At 36.3% G+C, this 20,044-nt stretch overlaps 1 protein-coding gene, 1 non-coding gene and 1 pseudogene across 2 annotated transcripts; all 3 read right to left on the reverse strand.

Moving 5' to 3' along the window:
- Nucleotides 1–3,622: 3,622 nt before the first annotated feature.
- LOC101292945 (DNA polymerase kappa-like) lies at nucleotides 3,623–9,857 on the reverse strand. Its single transcript, XM_004289761.1, has 15 exons — nucleotides 9,779–9,857; nucleotides 9,451–9,623; nucleotides 9,183–9,356; nucleotides 8,978–9,101; nucleotides 8,788–8,888; nucleotides 8,585–8,671; nucleotides 8,033–8,128; nucleotides 7,756–7,876; nucleotides 7,410–7,538; nucleotides 6,802–6,893; nucleotides 6,500–6,611; nucleotides 5,689–6,020; nucleotides 5,212–5,543; nucleotides 4,196–4,866; nucleotides 3,623–3,906 (listed from the first exon to the last, which is right to left on the reverse strand). The coding sequence occupies exons 1-14, from the start codon at nucleotides 9,855–9,857 to the stop codon at nucleotides 4,761–4,763; spliced, it is 2,058 nt and encodes a 685-aa protein (XP_004289809.1). The 3' UTR covers nucleotides 3,623–3,906; nucleotides 4,196–4,760.
- A 493-nt stretch (nucleotides 9,858–10,350) lies between these two features.
- LOC101290836 lies at nucleotides 10,351–13,058 on the reverse strand (annotated as a pseudogene).
- A 1,798-nt stretch (nucleotides 13,059–14,856) lies between these two features.
- Nucleotides 14,857–16,235, reverse strand: LOC101293243. The gene is made up of 3 exons (XR_183897.1): nucleotides 16,056–16,235; nucleotides 15,198–15,967; nucleotides 14,857–14,930 (listed from the first exon to the last, which is right to left on the reverse strand). It is a non-coding gene; the product is annotated as an uncharacterized LOC101293243 (transcript).
- Nucleotides 16,236–20,044: the final 3,809 nt, after the last annotated feature.

A 20,044-nucleotide genomic window follows, 5' to 3' on the forward strand; every position in this document is an offset into this window, starting at 1 on the left:
CCCAAATTTGTCATATTCGGTCGTGTGTCTGAAAATACTAGCATTTAACCTGAAGATGAGGTAAACTGTTTGTTATTTTTTTTTCTTTTGTTGATGATTCGTCTATCTTTTACTCATTATTTCCCATGTTAACTTTGTATGTAAATTCTTATAGACAACTACTGTACCATATTTATGAACAACGGATAGATCAGTTTAAAAAACTTAGAAGTATGGAAGGCATTGCTATTAGAGATATATTTACAGACATTGTGCATCTTGATATCGACTGATACCATTGAGTTATAAAATTTGAGAGTTTTTCTTTGTTCTTTAACTTGGATTTATATTTTCATATGAATTTTTGTTCATTTGGTGATTTTACTTAGCTTGAGCAAATCTGAATTTTACAAAATATATGAAAAGAATGTATGTAGGGTGAACAAAATAGAATTGACAAAACAGATTTTTAGGTATTGTTAATGGGTGAACAAAATAGACTTACAATTAAATTTATATGAGTGGGGTGTGAAAAGAATGTGGGGTGAGCAAAGTGATTTGTGGGGTGGCAATAGACGCACTCTATAAGGTTTTGATAAACTAATTTTACTAATATGCTGTTTGTGAAATTTTTAGAGCAAAGAAAGGTGACTTGCTAAAAAATTCAAAGTTTTGATAAACTAAATATACTAATAATAATAGAGTAGCGCTAGAGACACCAAAATTTCTTACCAAATTGCAATCCCAAACGAGGTGGCATTTGACAGTACTTCATCAATTTATTTGCTTAATAAAATCCTAGGTGTAATTATAACATATATCAATTCTTTTTTATTTGTAAAGAAAAACCACTTCTAATCTGGTGACAAAAGAACCCAACTCAACCATGAATGAAATTGGGGTATTCAACTAATCAACCATCGAAGGCTATCATCTTATATTCTTATTGTAATCTTGCGACATGTTTAGTTGTTTACCATGAAAAGCTTTACTGTTTGATTTGAAGCCCCAAGCTACATCTCTTGTTCCAGATCGTTTTCGCATCTATATCTTCAAGCTTCTCCCATATCTTGGCTTGAAACCAAATTCTACCCTCAAATTTGATTATCAACAAATTTCTAAAAGAATTTGGGAGGATCGCCTACAAGTGTATAATATTGTTGTTGCTAACTTGATAATCACCAAAACAAAATCAATTTCATTGAAATTCGCTCAATGATTTTAGCATGCACAATGAGAATCTCCATTGAATTGGTTTTCTTATAAGATCTTGAATATCTTTTACTTAATCTTGAATATCTTCTGCTTAATTAATAATAATTATTTTTTTCAAAATTTATCAGTAAAAATGGTTAATTGGGTTGAAATTATATAAAAATTATTTGCTTGATGACATGGCGAACACCACATCATTTGGGATCCATATTTGGTACAAATTTTTGAGATCTCTAGTATTTTTGATAATAATATGTTGTTTGTGGAAAAAATTTGGGGAAAGAAAGGTGACCTGTTAAATGTATCGTATGTTCATTATTTTGATCTAGAGAAGAAGAATGCAACAGTGGTTTAGTTCACTCAAGAACGTTCAACAAACACCATAACCGTTAAAGAATAATGTGATGTTGATCGTCATACAGTAGTGAAAAGCTTAGACTCAATGATCGTGAGCAGTGGCGTAGCCAAAAAATTTATCGAGCAGGGTCAATATTTATATATAACCATAATTTACATATATGTTAAAGAATTATCAAAATTAATGCTTAATAAAAATAATTATTTTGTTAAAATGTTAACAATAACATCTTTAATTGTAATGCAAAATATATTACATTGAACTGATCTATCTGGAAAAAAAAAAATTAGATGCCCTGTAAGAAATAAGAAGACAAGAAAACTAATAGTAGTCCAATGTGTTATTGTACTCCATCTATTGAAAAAGTTTCTTCTTTTGTCTTTTTTCTTGCTTGAATCTATGTAGCAAACAGATTCTTTTGTTAGAGAAAAGATAAATATATACAAACTTCATATTACATTTGTTGATCATAGGTTCATCACCAATCTTGAACTACGTGATTACTAGAATATAATAGACCAATCTTTTCACAAGGGTCAATTTATACAAATCTCAGCTAATTGGTTTAGTTTTATATTGATTGAAGCCCCCAATCTTAACCACATGAGCAATTCTCAAAGTTCAAAGAGGTCACCTGAACCCTCTCGTCCTATACATTGCCTACGCCATTGATCGTGAGAGGTTAAGGCCCAGTTTGGTTTTGAGTTTTGAGGATTAAAATCACTTATAATCATTATTTTAGATAGATTTTCTATTTGGTAAAATCTTAAAACGTGCTTATCTATAGCTATTTTGTTTAAGGGTTCCAAACCCCTTTCTACAATAAAAAAAAAAAAAAAAACTAATTTAGTTTAAATAATCACAATTTTAGAAAGCAGGTTGGGGTTACTTATTTAAAACTGAGTTTTTAAACTACAATACCAAACTAGTAGTAAGAACTGCGTACAATCTCAGACACAAGTCATCAAGGGTGTAGCTAGCTATCAAATTTTTAAAAAGAGTAAATAATTAGCTTTAATTTGTATTGGATATTAATGGAAATGAAACATAAATTGACCTTTCTCCTCTAAGAAATCTTTAATTAGTCTTAAATATTCTTCAACAATAATGGAATGAAATAAAAAATTATACTATTAAAATACTTAATCCAATTAATACAAATCGTGTCAAGAGTTTATTACCTTACTAATCCTGACTAAATGAAAACAACACATTAATGTTTACCATACATCTACATGCATTATCTCTCGAACAAAAGAAAAAGTAACATATTCTTTTTCAATATTTATCGTGCATCAAATTCTAATCCAAAGTTTATTCGAGATGATAATGATAGAACAAAAATATTGTTGAAATTAAGTTTGCGTCATTCTTTTAAATAATTTAATTTTCTAATTAATCAAATTCGATATTTTTAAGTGAGATGTCTTTCTACGCCACTGCAACTCATGCTTCTATCCCTGGTCAGTTCAGCACCAAGCAGCTGACAGGACTCCTAAAACTGGCATGGGACTTGGACTTGTTCTCCGAAAGCTTTATAAATCCACGATGTGTTCATCAGTTCATGCCACGTATCTTAGTCTTAACTGATATCTTGTACTTACTGTGAGATACTTACTATGAGTTATGAGGTCATGAGATGATAATGTAACATGAGAAAGTTTAAGATTTACTACTCTTAATGTGATTGAGAAAGTTGATGGTGTAGACATTCACTTCACTTTCATAGGAACTTGTATGATCTAGTTGCATATAGTATTTCAAAATTCCAGAAGAAAGGTTTCGACTCCACAGTTGTAATCCCTTTTAAATTAAAGCTGACTTCACTTGCTATGAATCATCTCTCAACTACTGTTACATCTTCAACCAGATTTAATCTAAAGGCTTCGAAGTTGGAACTATCTGTACCCTCCATTTTAGGTCTAATTATCCAGGGTTAGTCCTACAGCAAATTCATTTGTAGCTTCGTTCTAGAATTAATTAAAGATAAATCAGCTACTGAAACATGAACATCTCACCTAGAGTTAAGCTACACAGAAGCCAGAAGTCTAAAGCAGTACATCACCTAGCTAAGATGCAGCAGCTCTAGAAAAGCCTCTTATTCTCAGACAGCATCTCCAGCACCGAAATCGATGTATTCTTGGTCATTAGAAACAGCTCAATTGCAATAGATTGTACTCAAATCACTATCGAGATTTGAACCTGCTGCACCATTTTATCAGCAGTGCTTCAACTTTGGCATCCATTCTGGTCCCAACTCCTCCCCAAACCAGCATGTGAGCAAGGTCTCCAAATGTTGAACCAGTCACTTCATACACAGCCTTGAACCCGATTCTTGAATAGAACCTAACAAGCTGAAAACAAATAACCGTCCAAACTCAGCAACAAAATCAAAGCAATACAGTGAAAATCGCACTCTGGTTATAAAGGATAACTCCAATGCTATTTGAGCTCGATGCAAGTCATAAAACAAACTTCACTCACTAAACCAGCACCAAAAATATTTTAGAAACTAATTCTCAAAACAAGCTTGAGTTTTCACTATAGAATAACAGAATACCTTTTCTACTAAATTAGACTACGCTATAGCCTATGGTATCACTATACTAGAAAACCATGATAACAAAGCCAAAGAATAATGACCTTGTGATGGTACTTGTCAGAGTCATTGATAGCCAGCAACTCAGCTGTGTTGCAACCACAATCATAGCCATGCCGAATTGCTACTGCTCCAATGAACAAACCAATGCCAAAGATTGACTTCTCCATTCCGATCGTCTCTCTTCGCAACCTGATTGAATCCAAGTGAAGAATTCTCCTTCTGAGCCAGACCCTTATGAAACCCTCAGCCCTGCCAAGCTCTTCCTCTGTTTCCAAGCTTTTGGCTGTGATTCTGAAAAAGGGTCCTAGAATTTGAAGCTTAAGGTCTAGTTTCTGGGACCTTGATGATTCCAATATCTCAGACATGGTTGGCATAGTAACTTCAAAGCTATCCTCCTTTCTATTCTGAACTGGGGTGGTGCTATTCTGGATTGAAGCCTGAAGTTGTGAAGCAATTTGGGTTCTAAATGGGCATCTGGGGTTTAGTATGGAGAAGTTGGAACTTGCCGCCATTGATGCTAGTTCCATTTTTATCTGGGATTGTGGAACACTTGAGGAAGGAGTCGGATTCAGAAACATAAAAAAGAGGGTATGCTTTTGCTGGGAGTCAGGGACACTTCAAAACTAACTTGAAATCAAAGATCCAATGTTTAGATAAGTACACGTGGCAATACCACCATCCTGCTTGTGTGGCGATGTCATGACCATTTGACCTAATAATATTAGTGTTCATATCAGAGAAACCATGTTGACCATAATTAGAAAACAAACATCTGTAAGTACACTTAATTACAAACAATCATATTCTGTTATTTACAGAGATATGTACAAGCCAGTAACAAGTAAAGTAGTCTTAGAAGTTTTGACTGCTCTTAACAAAGAACACATCAATAGGTATGTATTTAGTTTCTTTTGGAGATGATTTATGCTTTTTGTGTTTCTTTCTTCTCGAATCCTGATCCTTGTTGACATTTCTGAGAAATACAAATCTAATTAGATCACATAGGTTTGATTGGAATAACCAAATACTAATAGCACCAAATGAAAATGTGATGTACCTATGCCTTGGCCTGGAAGCTCTCAAGTCAATGCCAGATTCTTCATTCTGAAGCTTCTCGGCAAGATGAAAATCAACATGTTCTTGCCGTTCTTCAACAAAATCTGGTGGCATTTCTATGCCACAGATCGAACACTTGTAGTCATCCACCCACAAAAGCCAATCTTTCTGATGAGATGAAGAAATTGGACAGTCCTCAAGGGTGCTAGTTAAACTATTTGCTCTGTCTTTGCTACTGCCCTCAGAGTTCCCAAGAAAAGAATAACCTGCTCTCAACAGCAGTGAAACTCCATTTTGTACATTGCCCTCTGTCCGTATGTCATTTGAATTCATCTGAATATATGAAAAATTCCATGCAAAGCTAAAGAGTTACACTTTAAAAATATAAATGCTTTTATATATTTACAGAACTAAGTGATGCTGCTTTGAGTAAAGATCAACCATTAGCAACATAGCATACCTTTGTCAAGAAACATACCTTATCTGAACTCAGATTGCTCGTAGATTCATCAAGTTTTTCCTTTTCTTCAGAAGTGCCAGACAAAGTACACTTCAGGTCATCAACATGTGAACAATCATTGCCATCTAGAGGATCTCCATGATCACATGGATATGTTTCATGGGTTTCTTTAAATAAACAGGATTCTTCAACATGCATCGAACGATGATCAATAGAGTCCGAGTCCAAGGAGATTTGATCACCCATAGTTTTCCTTGAAGCATCTCCTGATAAAAGATAGTCGGTGAGAGTTTTTTGTGTGGGATCAGATGAAGCACCCTTATCTTCTTCAAAATGAGACACCCGCAGACCTGACAAAAGATGACAGCAGTGTTTTTGTTATACTCTTAGCCATAACATCGAGTTATGTACTCTTAAAATAGAATATCAATCATTATACTGGATAAGAATGATTGAGATTCAGAATGAGTGAGTGTGAAGAGGGTTGATATGAAAAATTGCAAATCCTCAAGTTCGATCATATAACTTAAATTAAATTTACAATTGCTTGCATGCTTATATTAAAGATAACAAAACACTGCCGTCTGTTTCATAGACAAAATCCCCATGGCACTCCGGGACGGGAAGCAATTGGAGCTTATTGGCAGAAAAGAATTACTCTGGGATTGTCTCATAAACATACCAAAATGTGACTCAACATGCACATTTATGTCTGAGCCATTAGGTTTTCAAGATTTCAGAAGGCTAGGTGTCAAATGGTTTGGGCTTGAATGCTAATGTTAAACTTGCAAGAATATGAGAACTACTAAATGTGATTCAAAATACTCACCTATAAGCCTTATAGAAACAGGAAGTTCAGCCTTAAGCAACTTTGAAGCATGCTTCAATATATCCTCAGTCGAGCATATATATTTTTGAGAAGTCACAGCTCTGGTGCGAACCTATCAATTGTAAACTTATTAGAATTAGCAGGATATTGCAGCATAAAAATCACACAAATGATGACACCTAAAACTGAAAACAGTCGAAAGGAAAGAAAAAAAAAAAAAAAAGAACTAGATAGTGCACATATTATGTGAAAGCTAGCCCTATCAGTGGTATGGGAGTACAGCATCAGAACTCCAGAAGTACCTCAAAAGCTGCAGTTTTGAGTTTAAAAGTCAATGTTCGCCCACAAAGGCCCTCCTTTTGCAAGTCAGCCGATAGCATCTCTGCAATCTCAGCTGCAGGTATAGAATACACCTCAGTTTCTGGATTAGTTTACAACATTTTAAATATTAAAGGACACATGTACATCCAATTCTTATGAATGGTTAAGTGGTTGTATACGTTTGGACATAAGGCTAAGGCTACATAGACTTCAGCCAAGACTTGATACTTTTTCTTTTTTTGGGGGTCTGAACTCAAGATTCGAGTACTAACACTAATTTCAACAAAAAAAACCTTTCATATTTCAGTTGAATAATTAGAACTTTGTTACAGTTGACCACGGACCTTGAAATATGCACTCTGGCAAACTGGTAAAGAATAAATGAGCACATGATATTCCTTAGTGAGGATAGTATTAGGCATAATCAATCTACTTCTAATAAAGTTTTTGGGGGATTCATACTTCATTGAGAATAAGTTCAACTACAAACAGGTAATCTCCAATTCATAGAAGGTGGAAATCAAGAGAACATGAGATGTCATTGAAGATAAAGTATAAAAACATAGCATAGGGTCATCCGACTATATACCTAACTTGTGATAGAGAAATGTTTCATCCCCTGTGGCTGAAAAGGTCCTCTCATTACTTATACTTTTCCTCAATCTGGCTTCAGGAGTATCTGTCCTCCCAATGGCAAGTCCCACAGAAAGGAAAAAATCTGCAATGGAAGGGCAGACAATGAGCTACAATCATATGATATGCACAGGAACTACTTTGGATTTTTTAAGGTGAGGCCATGAAGAGATAGGAAGGAATGAGGTACGATATTATATAAGCAAAGGGTCTAAGGTTAGTGAGTACAAGATATTTAGACAAGTTTTTATATATATTAATATATAATTATAAAAAGATGAACAGTATAATGAAATGACAACCTGCCGTAGAATGAGAAAAGAGAGCACAGATATAACTGCTCTTTTGCAGAATCTCCTCGCAAGTACTAATTCCAAGAGCATCCCTTAAAATATATTCAGTGACTTTTCCAATCCCCCCAATCTGTACCACATATTGCATTCAGCATCTTGATCAAAATGCACATTATATAACGAGCTTTAACAAATACAAACATTATATTCTGGAAAACATAATTGTTCAAGAGAAGATTGCAGTGGTACTTTGTATGCTGCAATGATGCATAAAAGTTAGATATACCTTACGTACAGGAAGTGATGATATAAATGTCATCACAGCCATTCGATTGCTTGGTAAAATAAACTGTCCATTTGGCTTGTTTATATCTGAGCAAACCTGAGGAATGAAAAGTGAAGAGTTTTCCCATCAGATAGTCTCAAAAATCAAATTTTGTGCTGATAGTTTTAGCCCAGAAAAAGTACTGAAAATGTCTAACCCCTAAACATGATAAGTATAGAAAGAAGTTCCGTATCAGTGGTAGACAAGTAAAGTGATATGATAACATAGATCAAAGAAATTGACAGCTGCATATGCTTTACTTTTTTGTCAATAGTACCCTTTTCTTTGCAGACATCAGTTACCAGAAGCAAACTCTAACCTTTTCATATGCATGAAATTTATTGGCCCCTATTAATAGGGACCTCAGCTTGAATTGAAGTCATATACTCAAGTGGACAAAGAGACGACTTGCCACACCTTATTTATCAGTAAAGTGAGCTGAAACAGTAAGCCACATTGATCATATGCTGATGCATATGAAGGTAACATCATTCAAGAGTTCTTTCAGATTACCTTAGCAAGTAGACGGTTTGGTGCTACTCCAGCGCTACATGTTAGACCAGTCTCTTCATAAACACCATCTCTGAGTTCTTTGGCAATCTTCATGAAGGAAAAGTTGCAAATGAGATTTTAACACTAAACACTACAGGAGGAAATAAGAATCCAAGTAAAGTATAAGCAATGTGATATCACATGTTGAAGCCCTATACACTCACTTCTTCCCCAGTAGTGTCCCTTTCTTTGCAAACCTCAGTAACATCAAGGTACGCTTCGTCTAAGCTTGCAGCCAGGAAGTTAGGATCATACTTCCGAAACACTAAAAAAAACAGCATGTTACGATTAGAGATACACACTTAACATAAAGAATAATCACTAAAGATCTGCATTTGAGAACTCAAGACCTACCATTTCTAGTTAAATCACTGTAATGAGTGTACTTCTTGAAATCCGTTGGAACAAAAATTAACTCCGGACATAACTTACGAGCAATGAAGCCAGGCATTGCAGCTCGAACCCCAAATCTCCTTGCCTACAAAGTGACCAGACCACATAAGACAACAGCTTCCGATACGAAATCCAATTGTGATGCCACATACAAAAGTACTTGTACCTCATAATTAGCAGTTGAGATCATGGACATACCCCCAACCGCCATTGGCTTGCCCTTCAATGACGGCTCACGTAAAGTCTCGACAGCTGCATAGAAAGCATCCATATCCACATGTATCCAAACCCTCGACAGGTCACGCATTGCTTCCAACTCTGTAATTCTCCTATCAGCAACCTACAAAGACACCAACTTCTACCATAAATAAAAACCAATCCCAATCTTACTAATCAGAGAACAAAAAAAAAAAAAAGACCGGCATTGAATCTACCTTCTGATAGTGAGCCAAATCAGCGGCGGTGAGCTTCGCACACCGAGCACGCATGTTGTCTATCTTCTCCTTAATAAAAGCCTCCTTGCGCTCCTCGTTCTTGAAATACTGCGATCCTTTACTCATTTCATACACTACTCTCTGAACCTTCTCCTTATCCACGCCTTCCATACCTAACAATTTCGAATTACAATACAACAAGACTCGATTACGGATCAACCAGAAAAGTGAATTGGATTCAAATTCTACGAATTCGATTTATCAAACCCTAATATTTAAAGGTAGACATTTTCAAACGATTTTTGGTTGTGATAGTGGAGCCCCGTACCGGCTTTGGCATTGGTGTAGACGGTGTTGTAGGACTGCCACGGCCGAGCAGCGTCGCCGGCGGTTTCTGAGTTGGCCATGGTGGAATCTTTTTCGCTCCAAAAATCTGAACTTCGGAAGAAGAAGAAGAAGAGGGAATGAGAGAATTGGGGTTGTGGAGCAACACTATAAAATTGGGCTGGCCCAATGAATGGCATTACTTGAAATTAGAAATTCTTCTTTTGCAAATACGAAGTGTGTTTAAATTTAAGAATATTATTGCCACAACTTATTTGTGCCTTTTCTGTTTGGTTGGAGCTCTGAAGAACTGATTAGACTGCTTTGGTGGGGGAAACGCTTTTGAAACTGATGAGGCTCGGGAGACATGTAGCAACACTAGAAATGGTCTGATTAGACATTCTCTCACCCGTATTTTTAAATGCTTCAACTGGATTTATAAAAATAAATCATAATAAAAATCACAATTTCAGTAGTGACGGTCTAAAATTATTGCTATGGATCTTAAACTTTCATTAGTCTTAGCTGAGTTTCTAGCATTGTGCCGAGAGATGATCGAAGAGACATCAACACATGTTATATGCAGTCGTCCAATGCAGGCTTAGCCTCCACTTTCTTGTTATATTCCTCGTCCATTAACTTGTACTTCTCCGCTTCCTTGATCATCTTCTCAATTTGCACTTTAGATAACCCTTCTTTATAATCGGAAATTACGATCTTGTTCTTAATACGAAGTCGTTTTTCCTCAACAGAGACAATTAAAATTCCATTGGCATCAATCTCGAAACAAACAATGATTTGAGGTTTCCCTATCGGACCACGAGGAATTCCATGGAGCTCAAAATAACCCAACAATTTGTTTTTTTGGGCTATTGTTTCTTCGCCCTCATACACAGGAAGTATCAAAAATGATTGGTTTGTATATCTAGTTGTGGCAACTTGAGTTTTCTTGGTGGGAATGGTACTATTTTTTTGGATGAAAACACCAAATTCCCTACTCTCAAGCTCTAAACCAAGTGAACGTGGAATTACATCCAACAAGAGTAAGTCCTGCACTTTCTCAATACCACCTCGCAAAACTGCGGCTTGTACGGCAGCACCATATGCAACTGCTTCATCAGGATTGATGCTCTTGCAAAGCTCCTTGCCATCAAATAAATCTTGCAACAGTTGTTGTATCTTGGGAATTCTACTAGATCCACCAACAAGAACAATATCGTGAATAATATTCCTATCCAGTTTGGCATCGGTCACACAGTCCTTCACAATCTTCATACATTTTTCAAAGAGATCCATGTTAAGCTCTTCAAATTTCGCTCTCGTTATTTTAGAGTGGAAGTCAATACCCTCAAATAAAGAATCAATCTCAATGGTGGTTTCAACAGTTGAAGAAAGAACCTGTTTTGCTCACTCACAAGCTGTTCTCAGTTTTCTCATTGCTTTGAAGTCATGTCTGATGTCCTTCTTATGTTTCTTCTGGAACTCTAGCAAAAAATGGCTCACAATTTTATTGTCAAAATCTTCACCCCCAAGATGTGTATCTCCCGCAGTAGCTTTTACCTCAAAAACTTCGTCTTCAATTTTAAGTACGGAAACATCGAAGGTACCACCACCGAGATCAAAGATGAGAACATTATTACCACCAATAGTCGTGGCCTTTTTTTCAAGACCGTATGCAATAACTGCGGCTGTTGGTTCGTTAAGGATACGCATCACATTCATCCCTGCTATCACACTGGCATCTTTTGTAGCCTGTCGTTGAAAGTTATTAAAATATGCTAGGACTGTTATAACAACATCATTGACTATCATTCCAAGGTAGGCCTCTGGAATTTCACGCATCTTACTCAAAACCATTGAAGATATCTCCTTCTGCGGCAAATTGCTTCTCTTCATTTTTGTAGTTTATCACAATCGTAGGCTTGTCACCCACACCACGAACCTTGAAAGGCCATAATTTATCACTCTTGACACATGCATCACTGAATTTCATGCCAATCAATCGCTTCACATCTTAAAGATTGTAAACAAGAGCATATTACATTGGACTCGGATCCTCTCCTCATAGTTGTCTGCTAATATTGCCTCATAAATGAATCTGGACCATACAATCGTAATGGATGGCCAGAATTTCTCTTTCATTCATTTCGTCTATCCCTTCTCTTAAGCAAATTCTCGTCGAGATTTCTCATCTCTCTCTCTCTTGGCAAACTCATAACTAAAAAAAAAAAATTAAAAAATAAATTGGTCGCATAATTCCTACTGCATATAATCATGTACTAGTATATACTACTATGCACTTGCATATGGAGAAGAACAATAGCCCTTCAAAATGGTCAAAGCCAAAGCCAAACTAGGTTTCGTTATCAACTTATCATGACTTCAAATTCAAAAACCCATACCCAACACTACTAGAACCAGTCCTTCTCACAAAGCATAAACCCAGTAAACAATTGAGCAAAGATCATGGCGTTTGGACCAGTCCATCTCACAAAGCATAAACCCAGTAAACAAGCAAAGATCATAGCGCTTTCCAATCGTTGAAGACAAAGACGAAGACCCACCAGCACAATCTTCTTGCTTCATCGATACTACCCTGGCCTCATGGTCACCGCCGTCATCATCTTCTGGGCTCTCCCATTCAGAAGAGAAAGAGATCGTCTGAAATTTGAGAAATGGAAAGGATAAGAATGACGAGACTTTGCCAAAGAGACGACGAGAATTTTCTTAATAACCGAGATAGATGAGGGAATATCTCTAAATGAATGAAAGAGAAATCCTCACCATCCATTTAAATTGAATGGTCCAGATTCATTGAGGCAATATTAGCAGACAACTATGAGGAGAGTCCTATTACATTAGTCTGATGTTTCATTATTTATTAATAGAATCTAACTATCATGAAAGGTATACTCAGAATGGTTTTAACTCTGGTACGTCCAGTGCGGTTACACAATAATGATATACAAAGGTTATCCCAATTCTAAGATAACGTATATAAGAAAGCCTCGTTAAATTTGATTAGTTATATATATGGAGATAATCATAAACATTAAAGTCGATCACATACCAAAAACGGTGTTGATTGGATTGCTATTGACTTGATTCTTTGCAGCATCACCGATCAACCGCCTGGTATCAGTAAAAACAACATAGGACGGTGTCGTTCTGTTTCCTTGATCATTGGCTATGATCTCAATCCGACCATGTTGCCAAACGCCAACACATGAATAAGTTGTTCCCAAATCAATGCCAATAGCCGGAGCCTCACCTTTTGTTGCCATTGTTAATAGAGCTTACCAATGCGTGTGTTACAGAAAACAATTAAGACTGTTAAACGTCTGATCCTTGGTGTATATATAGGGAAAGAACGAAGCAGTTTTCAACTAGGAAAATGCATCCCTAACAACATTAGGAATTATTTTCCAAATCCTTGTTTGAGTTGTATTACCAAATCCTTGCTTGAGTCGGAGCACAAAGTCAGTCCACCGAAAATTTTGCATATTTTGCTTGTTTTGAGAGAGCTACGATTTTGATATATTTGGTTGTTAAAATTATGCAGATTCTAGGGATGGCTAATTTTGGTTCTTGAACGTGTTTCGTCTCCGAATGCGGATTCGAGGAGCTCAGCCGGGTCCTCCAATGCTGCTTCTGCATGGATTGTTCTTGGTGCCAGCACAATTACTTGTAATTGTTTGGGCGAATTACTAATAATTGGTGATTAAGACTTGTTCATCCAAATCTAGCAAATTGATCTCCTAGAAGTTTTGGAAGCTTAAACTAGAGCGATTTCGATTTGTCAACCTAGACTTATGCTGTGATTTTGGTGTTATGTACACTTGGCAGGATGCATATATAGATACTGAAGAGTGTTTAAATTTAAGAATATTCTTGCCACAACTTATTTGTGCCTTTTCTGTTTGGTTGGAGCTCTGAAGAACTGATTAGACTGCTTTGGTAGGGAAAACACTTTTGAAACTGATGAGGATCGGGAGACTGGTTTGTTGGCCCATGAATAATGAACCAGTAATGATGTCTCATGCTATATAAAGACCCTGGAAAGGCTGCGGGCTAAAAAGAGAGAAAAAATTGATGAACTTTAAGAGAAGACAGACCTTGCTCTACTCAACAGCAGAAATTGTTGATACTTGGTTTTGAGTCGATTAACCGTAAGTTACAAGTTCTATAAGCTTGTTGAGGTATTGATTAGATTGAAATTGCACCTTGTTTTTAGTATATACTATTACAGTCTGATTTATCAATTAGATTCTAACCAATATCACATTTGTAATGCAGAACCATCCTCTGAGTGGACCTTGAGACTTATGAGAACATGAGAGCAATTCTGTGGACTCTGAGTGGACCTTGAGACTTATTGGTTGCTCCTGATTCATAACTTATTAATCCTGATTCTTTCGTATTGTACAGCATACCATCCTCCACAAGATATCCAGTCATAGTAAAACAACAGTATGATCCTTAGCATTTCTTTCGATACTAGAGAAATGTCATAATCGATACTAGAAAAGTATGATATAATACTCATTTTGACATTAGAAGCTAGCTATTGACCTTAAATATGAAATTCTGCGCACATATTCGAAAAGCTATTGACGGGTTCTGTGACAATAATAAAAAGCTGAAGACATTTCAGGAAAAGCTTTCATACATAACAGTAGCTACTTGTATATGTTGGTTCATCACAAACAGTATATGTTGGCACAAGAAAAACGGTAAAGCACTTATCTCGAACACACACACTTCAATTTAAAATTAGTAGTAGCAACTTGAAAAAGAATCTATGTGATTCCCTCCGTTAGATAGTCAAGCAGCAGAAGAAAATCTTTGTTGCAATCAGAGAATTTAAATTATACATCCATAGCTCATTCGCAAACTACATTTTAAAACCAAATACACTCTGGATCATAAATGAAGATGCATACAATTTATTTGCGAAGTTAACTATATGGCTTCAATAAAGATTAACTAGTAACACACAATAGTTTAATGAGCACTGAAAGACAAAAGTAAATTGATAATAGATTAGTTCAGGTGGAACAGCTGTGTAAAGCAAATTGGAGAAAACATACAATTTCCTGATTATAATTCCCACAATTTCCACCAAGTCTCTTGTCACTGTAATGCACATCAATTGCCTGCATAGAACGAACATGTTTCACAACACATATTTAAGAGAGCTTGGAAGGAACCAATCAAGTCAAGAACAGCATAATGTAGAAACCAATCATGCAAGTTCAGAGTATTCCGAAAATTGAATATTTATGAAGATTACCTCAAAAGAAATTTATATGGTTTTTGATGCAAAATCATATATCATATAACATCGACAATTGTTATATTCGCATAGATACATGGACAGATATTTATGTTGCTATTGAAGGTGTATGGGGCCGTGGGGGTACCTGGATATAAGCAACATGGCTGCGACGATGACTCCCAATGTGAACAACAATGAACATGTCCAAAACATCCCTGAACAAACTTGTAACTTCTTTGCTGACAAGCCTCCATAGTTACCAATTTGGGGTTTTGGGTTGCAATTTTTTTTTTTTAGTCTTGTCAAGCTAGGAGTTTAGGGTTTTGGTCAAAAAAACCAAGGGATGAAGCCACCACACAACCCAAAAATATCAAAAATTTGCATGAAAACTTCAGAGGGTTCCATCCCCTTCTATCTAAAATAAACATGACTTAACAAAAAGACTTCCTAGACTTCATGTTTTGAAGGAATGAAGGGAATCATTGTACCTATCATCCTATAGCTCAGTTCAACTCCCTAATACAGCAAACTACTTATACAGCGGAATCAAAGTTCCCCTGCCATCAGAAATCCTAATCATCCTTGTTCACATAACTAGAGACATGTGTTGTGAGGCTCCATCTCAAGTTCAGAAAAGGAAAAATCATACCTTAATTGGAAAAACAAAAGGCAACAGCTATCACAAAGTGCAGAAAGAATTAACACAGTACCCCGAAACCATTACCATAATCTTTCATATATGTTGTCTTTATTATTTCAAAATCCTTACACAGCATTGTTTCATAGTCTAGTCTTCCGATAACTCTTTCAGAACCCTAAAACGAATCAAAACCTCATTTTGAGTACAAATGAGGAGAAGAACACCTCAACGAACCGGTGCAGATCTTTATCCGCGGCGGATTCATCAACAGAGTACTGCACATCAAATCAAATCACATAAGAACCTGAAGGAATGAAATTGAATTGAGTTTAGAAATCAAATGAATAAGGGAAAGCGACGGACCTTGTTGAGGACCTAGAGGGAATGAAGGTAAGCACGATTGAAGACGTCGTCGAGAGGTTGGTCTCGCGAAGGTACTTGGCGTAGTAAGGCCTTGAGTCCTTGGGCAACCGCCGCACCAATCTCAAAGCTTTCAACAATTCAACATTTCTCCTCTCTCTCTCTCTTACAGACCTTCCTAGACTTCTCTGGGATTTTTCTCTCTGGAGGCGTCTGGTGACTTGGACTAGATAGGATATATAATGAAATCTTGTTCAAACCTGACAAGATTGGATACGTGGATATCCGGCCTCTTATCAAATACAACATTTGGTAAAGTGTATAATTAGCTGGTTAAGATAAGCCAAAAACAGAGAACCTCAACAATTTTCTTCTTTATTATCATTTTTTTTTCTCTTTTTCTCTCATGTCCGTAATCTAATTTTTTTCCCATTTCTCTTGCCAAGCACAAACAACTGATATAAAAATAAAAATAAAATTGAAATCACTCATAAATCAAGTACAAAATTTACTCTAGTAAATCAAAGTAGACCAAAGCAAACTACAGATGTACTGATCAGCAGAGTTCAAGACAAAAACCAATAGTAAGACAAAAAATTGGGTGATGAACTAAGAAATAAGCTGAGTAATGAACTCCATCTTTTCTCCTCTTTATCAAGAGCGTGGAAAAGCTCAACATAATCAGACATTAGAATCTTCAGTGCTTTGATTCGGTTTGTCGTATAAATGTTTAACTTTAACAGCTTCAATTCTTTTCCAGTTTTCCGGCGAGGAGGGAAAGTGGTCAGAGATGCTGCTGGAGTCTTCTGGGGTGGAGGCGCGCCGTCGCCGGCGCCGAAGGGTGGAGAACGGACGGACGTCCGCACTTTAAGCCGAGTGCGGACGTCCGCTCTACATCCTCTCTGATGATATATATACACACACACACGTATAGTTTGAGAGAGAGAATTACCAGAAAGTACATCATTAGTTACACCATCATTTGCAGGAGGAGCGCACCAAACCCTGCATCCAACAGATACATCATTATAAACAACCAAAATAAGCGTCAGACTTATATATGCCTATCAAAGTGAACACAAATAGAAGCGCTAATCCATACAAATAATACTTTGATCATATGATTAAACAAAGGCTATAGCTCTGGTGAGCCAACTGCTTGTAACCAAAAAACAGCTTATAAACCCACTTTTCTCTTTATACTACTTAGTTATTCGATATACACCAATTGTCATAAGCAAAAGATTTCTTATCAACTTGTACGTTTACACTTCCAGCCATTCAAGAAATTCAAGTTAAAGACAAAAACCAAAGAAGAACCGATTCTTCTGCTTTTTTCTCTAGATATCATAAACCAAACAAATATATCATCCATAACAACAATTGAGAAAGAGAGCTCACCAGAAGATAAACGAATACGTGATGCCATGAGCCCAAATCTGTAAACAATAGAACACAAATCGAATTATTCAAATATTCATATTACCCATGAATTAAATTTCACAATACAACATCAAATTTGAGAGAAAGATTCATTGCGTAGGACTGAAGTTGAATCTCATATAGCTACAAATCAAAAACCACAAACATGAGTTAGCTCTGAAGAAAGCTTACCCGAAAAACAATTCCACGAGATCAGCGACGGTGGAAGACAGTCGGAGGCCGTCGAAAACGATCACTGGAAATTTAATGGAGCAGGTACGATGATGAGATGGTCGTAAATTCGCAGAGGAAGAGAAGCTATGGTAGTTTCGGCTTTTGTTGAACGAAGCTGGATAAATTTTATAACACCTTCTTAACTGGATTTGTAAACCATGTTGTACAGGAATTAAATTTTCCGGCCCAAGCATGTCTGGGCCTCCAAACATATCATGTAGCCAGATTGGAATATTTTAATAAAGTCCGTGTCTTATATCCGGTGTAACAAACACCTCCTCTATGTTTCTTTTTTTCTTTCTTTGAGAAACCACATATATGTTACGGAGACAACGAGATTAACTTCTTTTTTTTCTTTTTTAAATGACTGGGTCTCGAGGTGATCTAGTTCAAAGATATATACTTTCCAATCAACGGTCAAAATAAGCCAACTTAAAATTCTATTTTTGATTACATTATTGGATATTACCAACGTTTAGAAATTATTAAAAATAGCTCTGATGTCAGAAAAATTTTACGGACTTGCATGTAACATGGGCTCGAAAAACAAAAATTTGACAAACTAAAAGTTTAAATAATTTTTGAAAGCTACAAGATTTTAAAGAATAATAAAAATTGAAACAAAAAAAATACCTCAAAATTGAAAAAATTTCAGTTTACCCCCCAAATCTTTGGTGTCAAAATCAGTTCAGTCTTGCAATTTTTTTTAAATCAGTTCGCCCCTTCAACTTTCGTAAACACATCAGTCGATCCAATTTTTGAATTCTCCTCGAAATGTGACATCACCGAAGCCGTTGGAACTGACAAAGGACCCATAATTCAGCTTTATCCCCTCATTTTAAACGAAATGTCTGAAATTCCCTCATTGTTTTTTATTCATTTTGCATTTTTTTATCTTCTTTAATAATATTTTGTCAAATTGGCTATTTTAAAGCTGAATTATGGGTCCCCTTATCAGTTCCAACAGCTTTGGTGATGTCATATTTCGAGAGAAATTCAAAAATTAGACCCGACTGATGTGTTTACGAAAGTTGAAAGAGCAAACTGATTTTAAAAAAATTGCATGACTGAATTGATTTTGACACCAAATATTTGAGGGTAAACTGAATTTAATTCCTCGAAATTAATTTTCCTTTCAAAAATAGAAAACCAATTTCCAAGATGTTACAATGGGTTGACAGGGCCTAAAGCTATTGGGTCGGGTTATGCTAAAGGGGGCTGCAAGTCTTGGATGGGGTTACATTTGCTGAAGGTGGGTCTAGGTCGCTACATTTTGAGGTCGAGCCTGGAATTTTGTCGTTTGATGAGGAGACATTATGTGTTTGGGTATTGCAGATCCTAAGGTAACGTCCTCCTTGAACGGTGGTTTGAGGGTTGACCAACATCAAACCCCAATGATGGAATCTAACTTAGGATTTCGAGTTACAAATCGACAGGCACCAAAGTCAGAAAAAAGTTTGGTGCGCTTCTCACAAGATAGATCCTCCTCTTCTTGACCTTGTCGAACTCCAGTGCGCCTTGCGGGCGCCGAGGTACGGATAAATGTTGTGCTTCTTCTTATGAAACAAGAGCAAAGAGAGAAGCCCTGACAGAACCAAGAAGTTTGAAGATTACTTTGAAACACAAAAAAAAGATGTCGGAAGCGGAGGAACCATCACCTTGGCCACAGCCAGAGGTGGATCTCTTTGAGGGCCAGAGGGGGCTGTGGCTCCTACAACAATTTTGGAGACTTCTTATTTACAAAAATTATCATTATGGCACTTCCAAATTGAAATCTTTTCCTTAATTATTGGAAATGAAAGATTGGCATCATTACATTGATTAACTGACTTAATATTTCTTATAGCATTCAATTGGATATTAATGACGCATTTAAATGTGAATTTTATTGGCTTCGCAAAGGAAGAAGACAATAGAGTTTTCCTTTTGTAGAACATATTCAATAGTTTTATTTTATTTTTATTGTCAGAATTTAAATTAAATACTTTGGTCCCCCTCAAAAAAAAGTTTCTGGTTCCGCCACTAGTCACAACCTCTTTCTCCTCTTTACCAGGATATCGAGCGCCACAATGGTTAATCATGACACAATCGCGGCAACATCCAAGGAGACACTTGTGCTTGAATGTCAAAAATTGTGATGCCTTTGTCCGTGAGTGTCAAAAATTAAAAGAGATTTTCATTGCCTATGAAAGAACTTTGGGGTAGAAAATTAGTGTTGAGAAATTGGGGACTTGGGGACTTGGGGGAGCTATTTCAACAAAGTATTGGTCCATTCTTGAAGTTGATACTAGGAAGACCCAGTATGGTATTGAATTTTAGGAATTAAAATCACTTAT

Source organism: Fragaria vesca, linkage group LG2, assembly GCF_000184155.1.
Source record: "Fragaria vesca subsp. vesca linkage group LG2, FraVesHawaii_1.0, whole genome shotgun sequence".
In the NCBI taxonomy this organism is placed as follows: domain Eukaryota; kingdom Viridiplantae; phylum Streptophyta; class Magnoliopsida; order Rosales; family Rosaceae; genus Fragaria; species Fragaria vesca.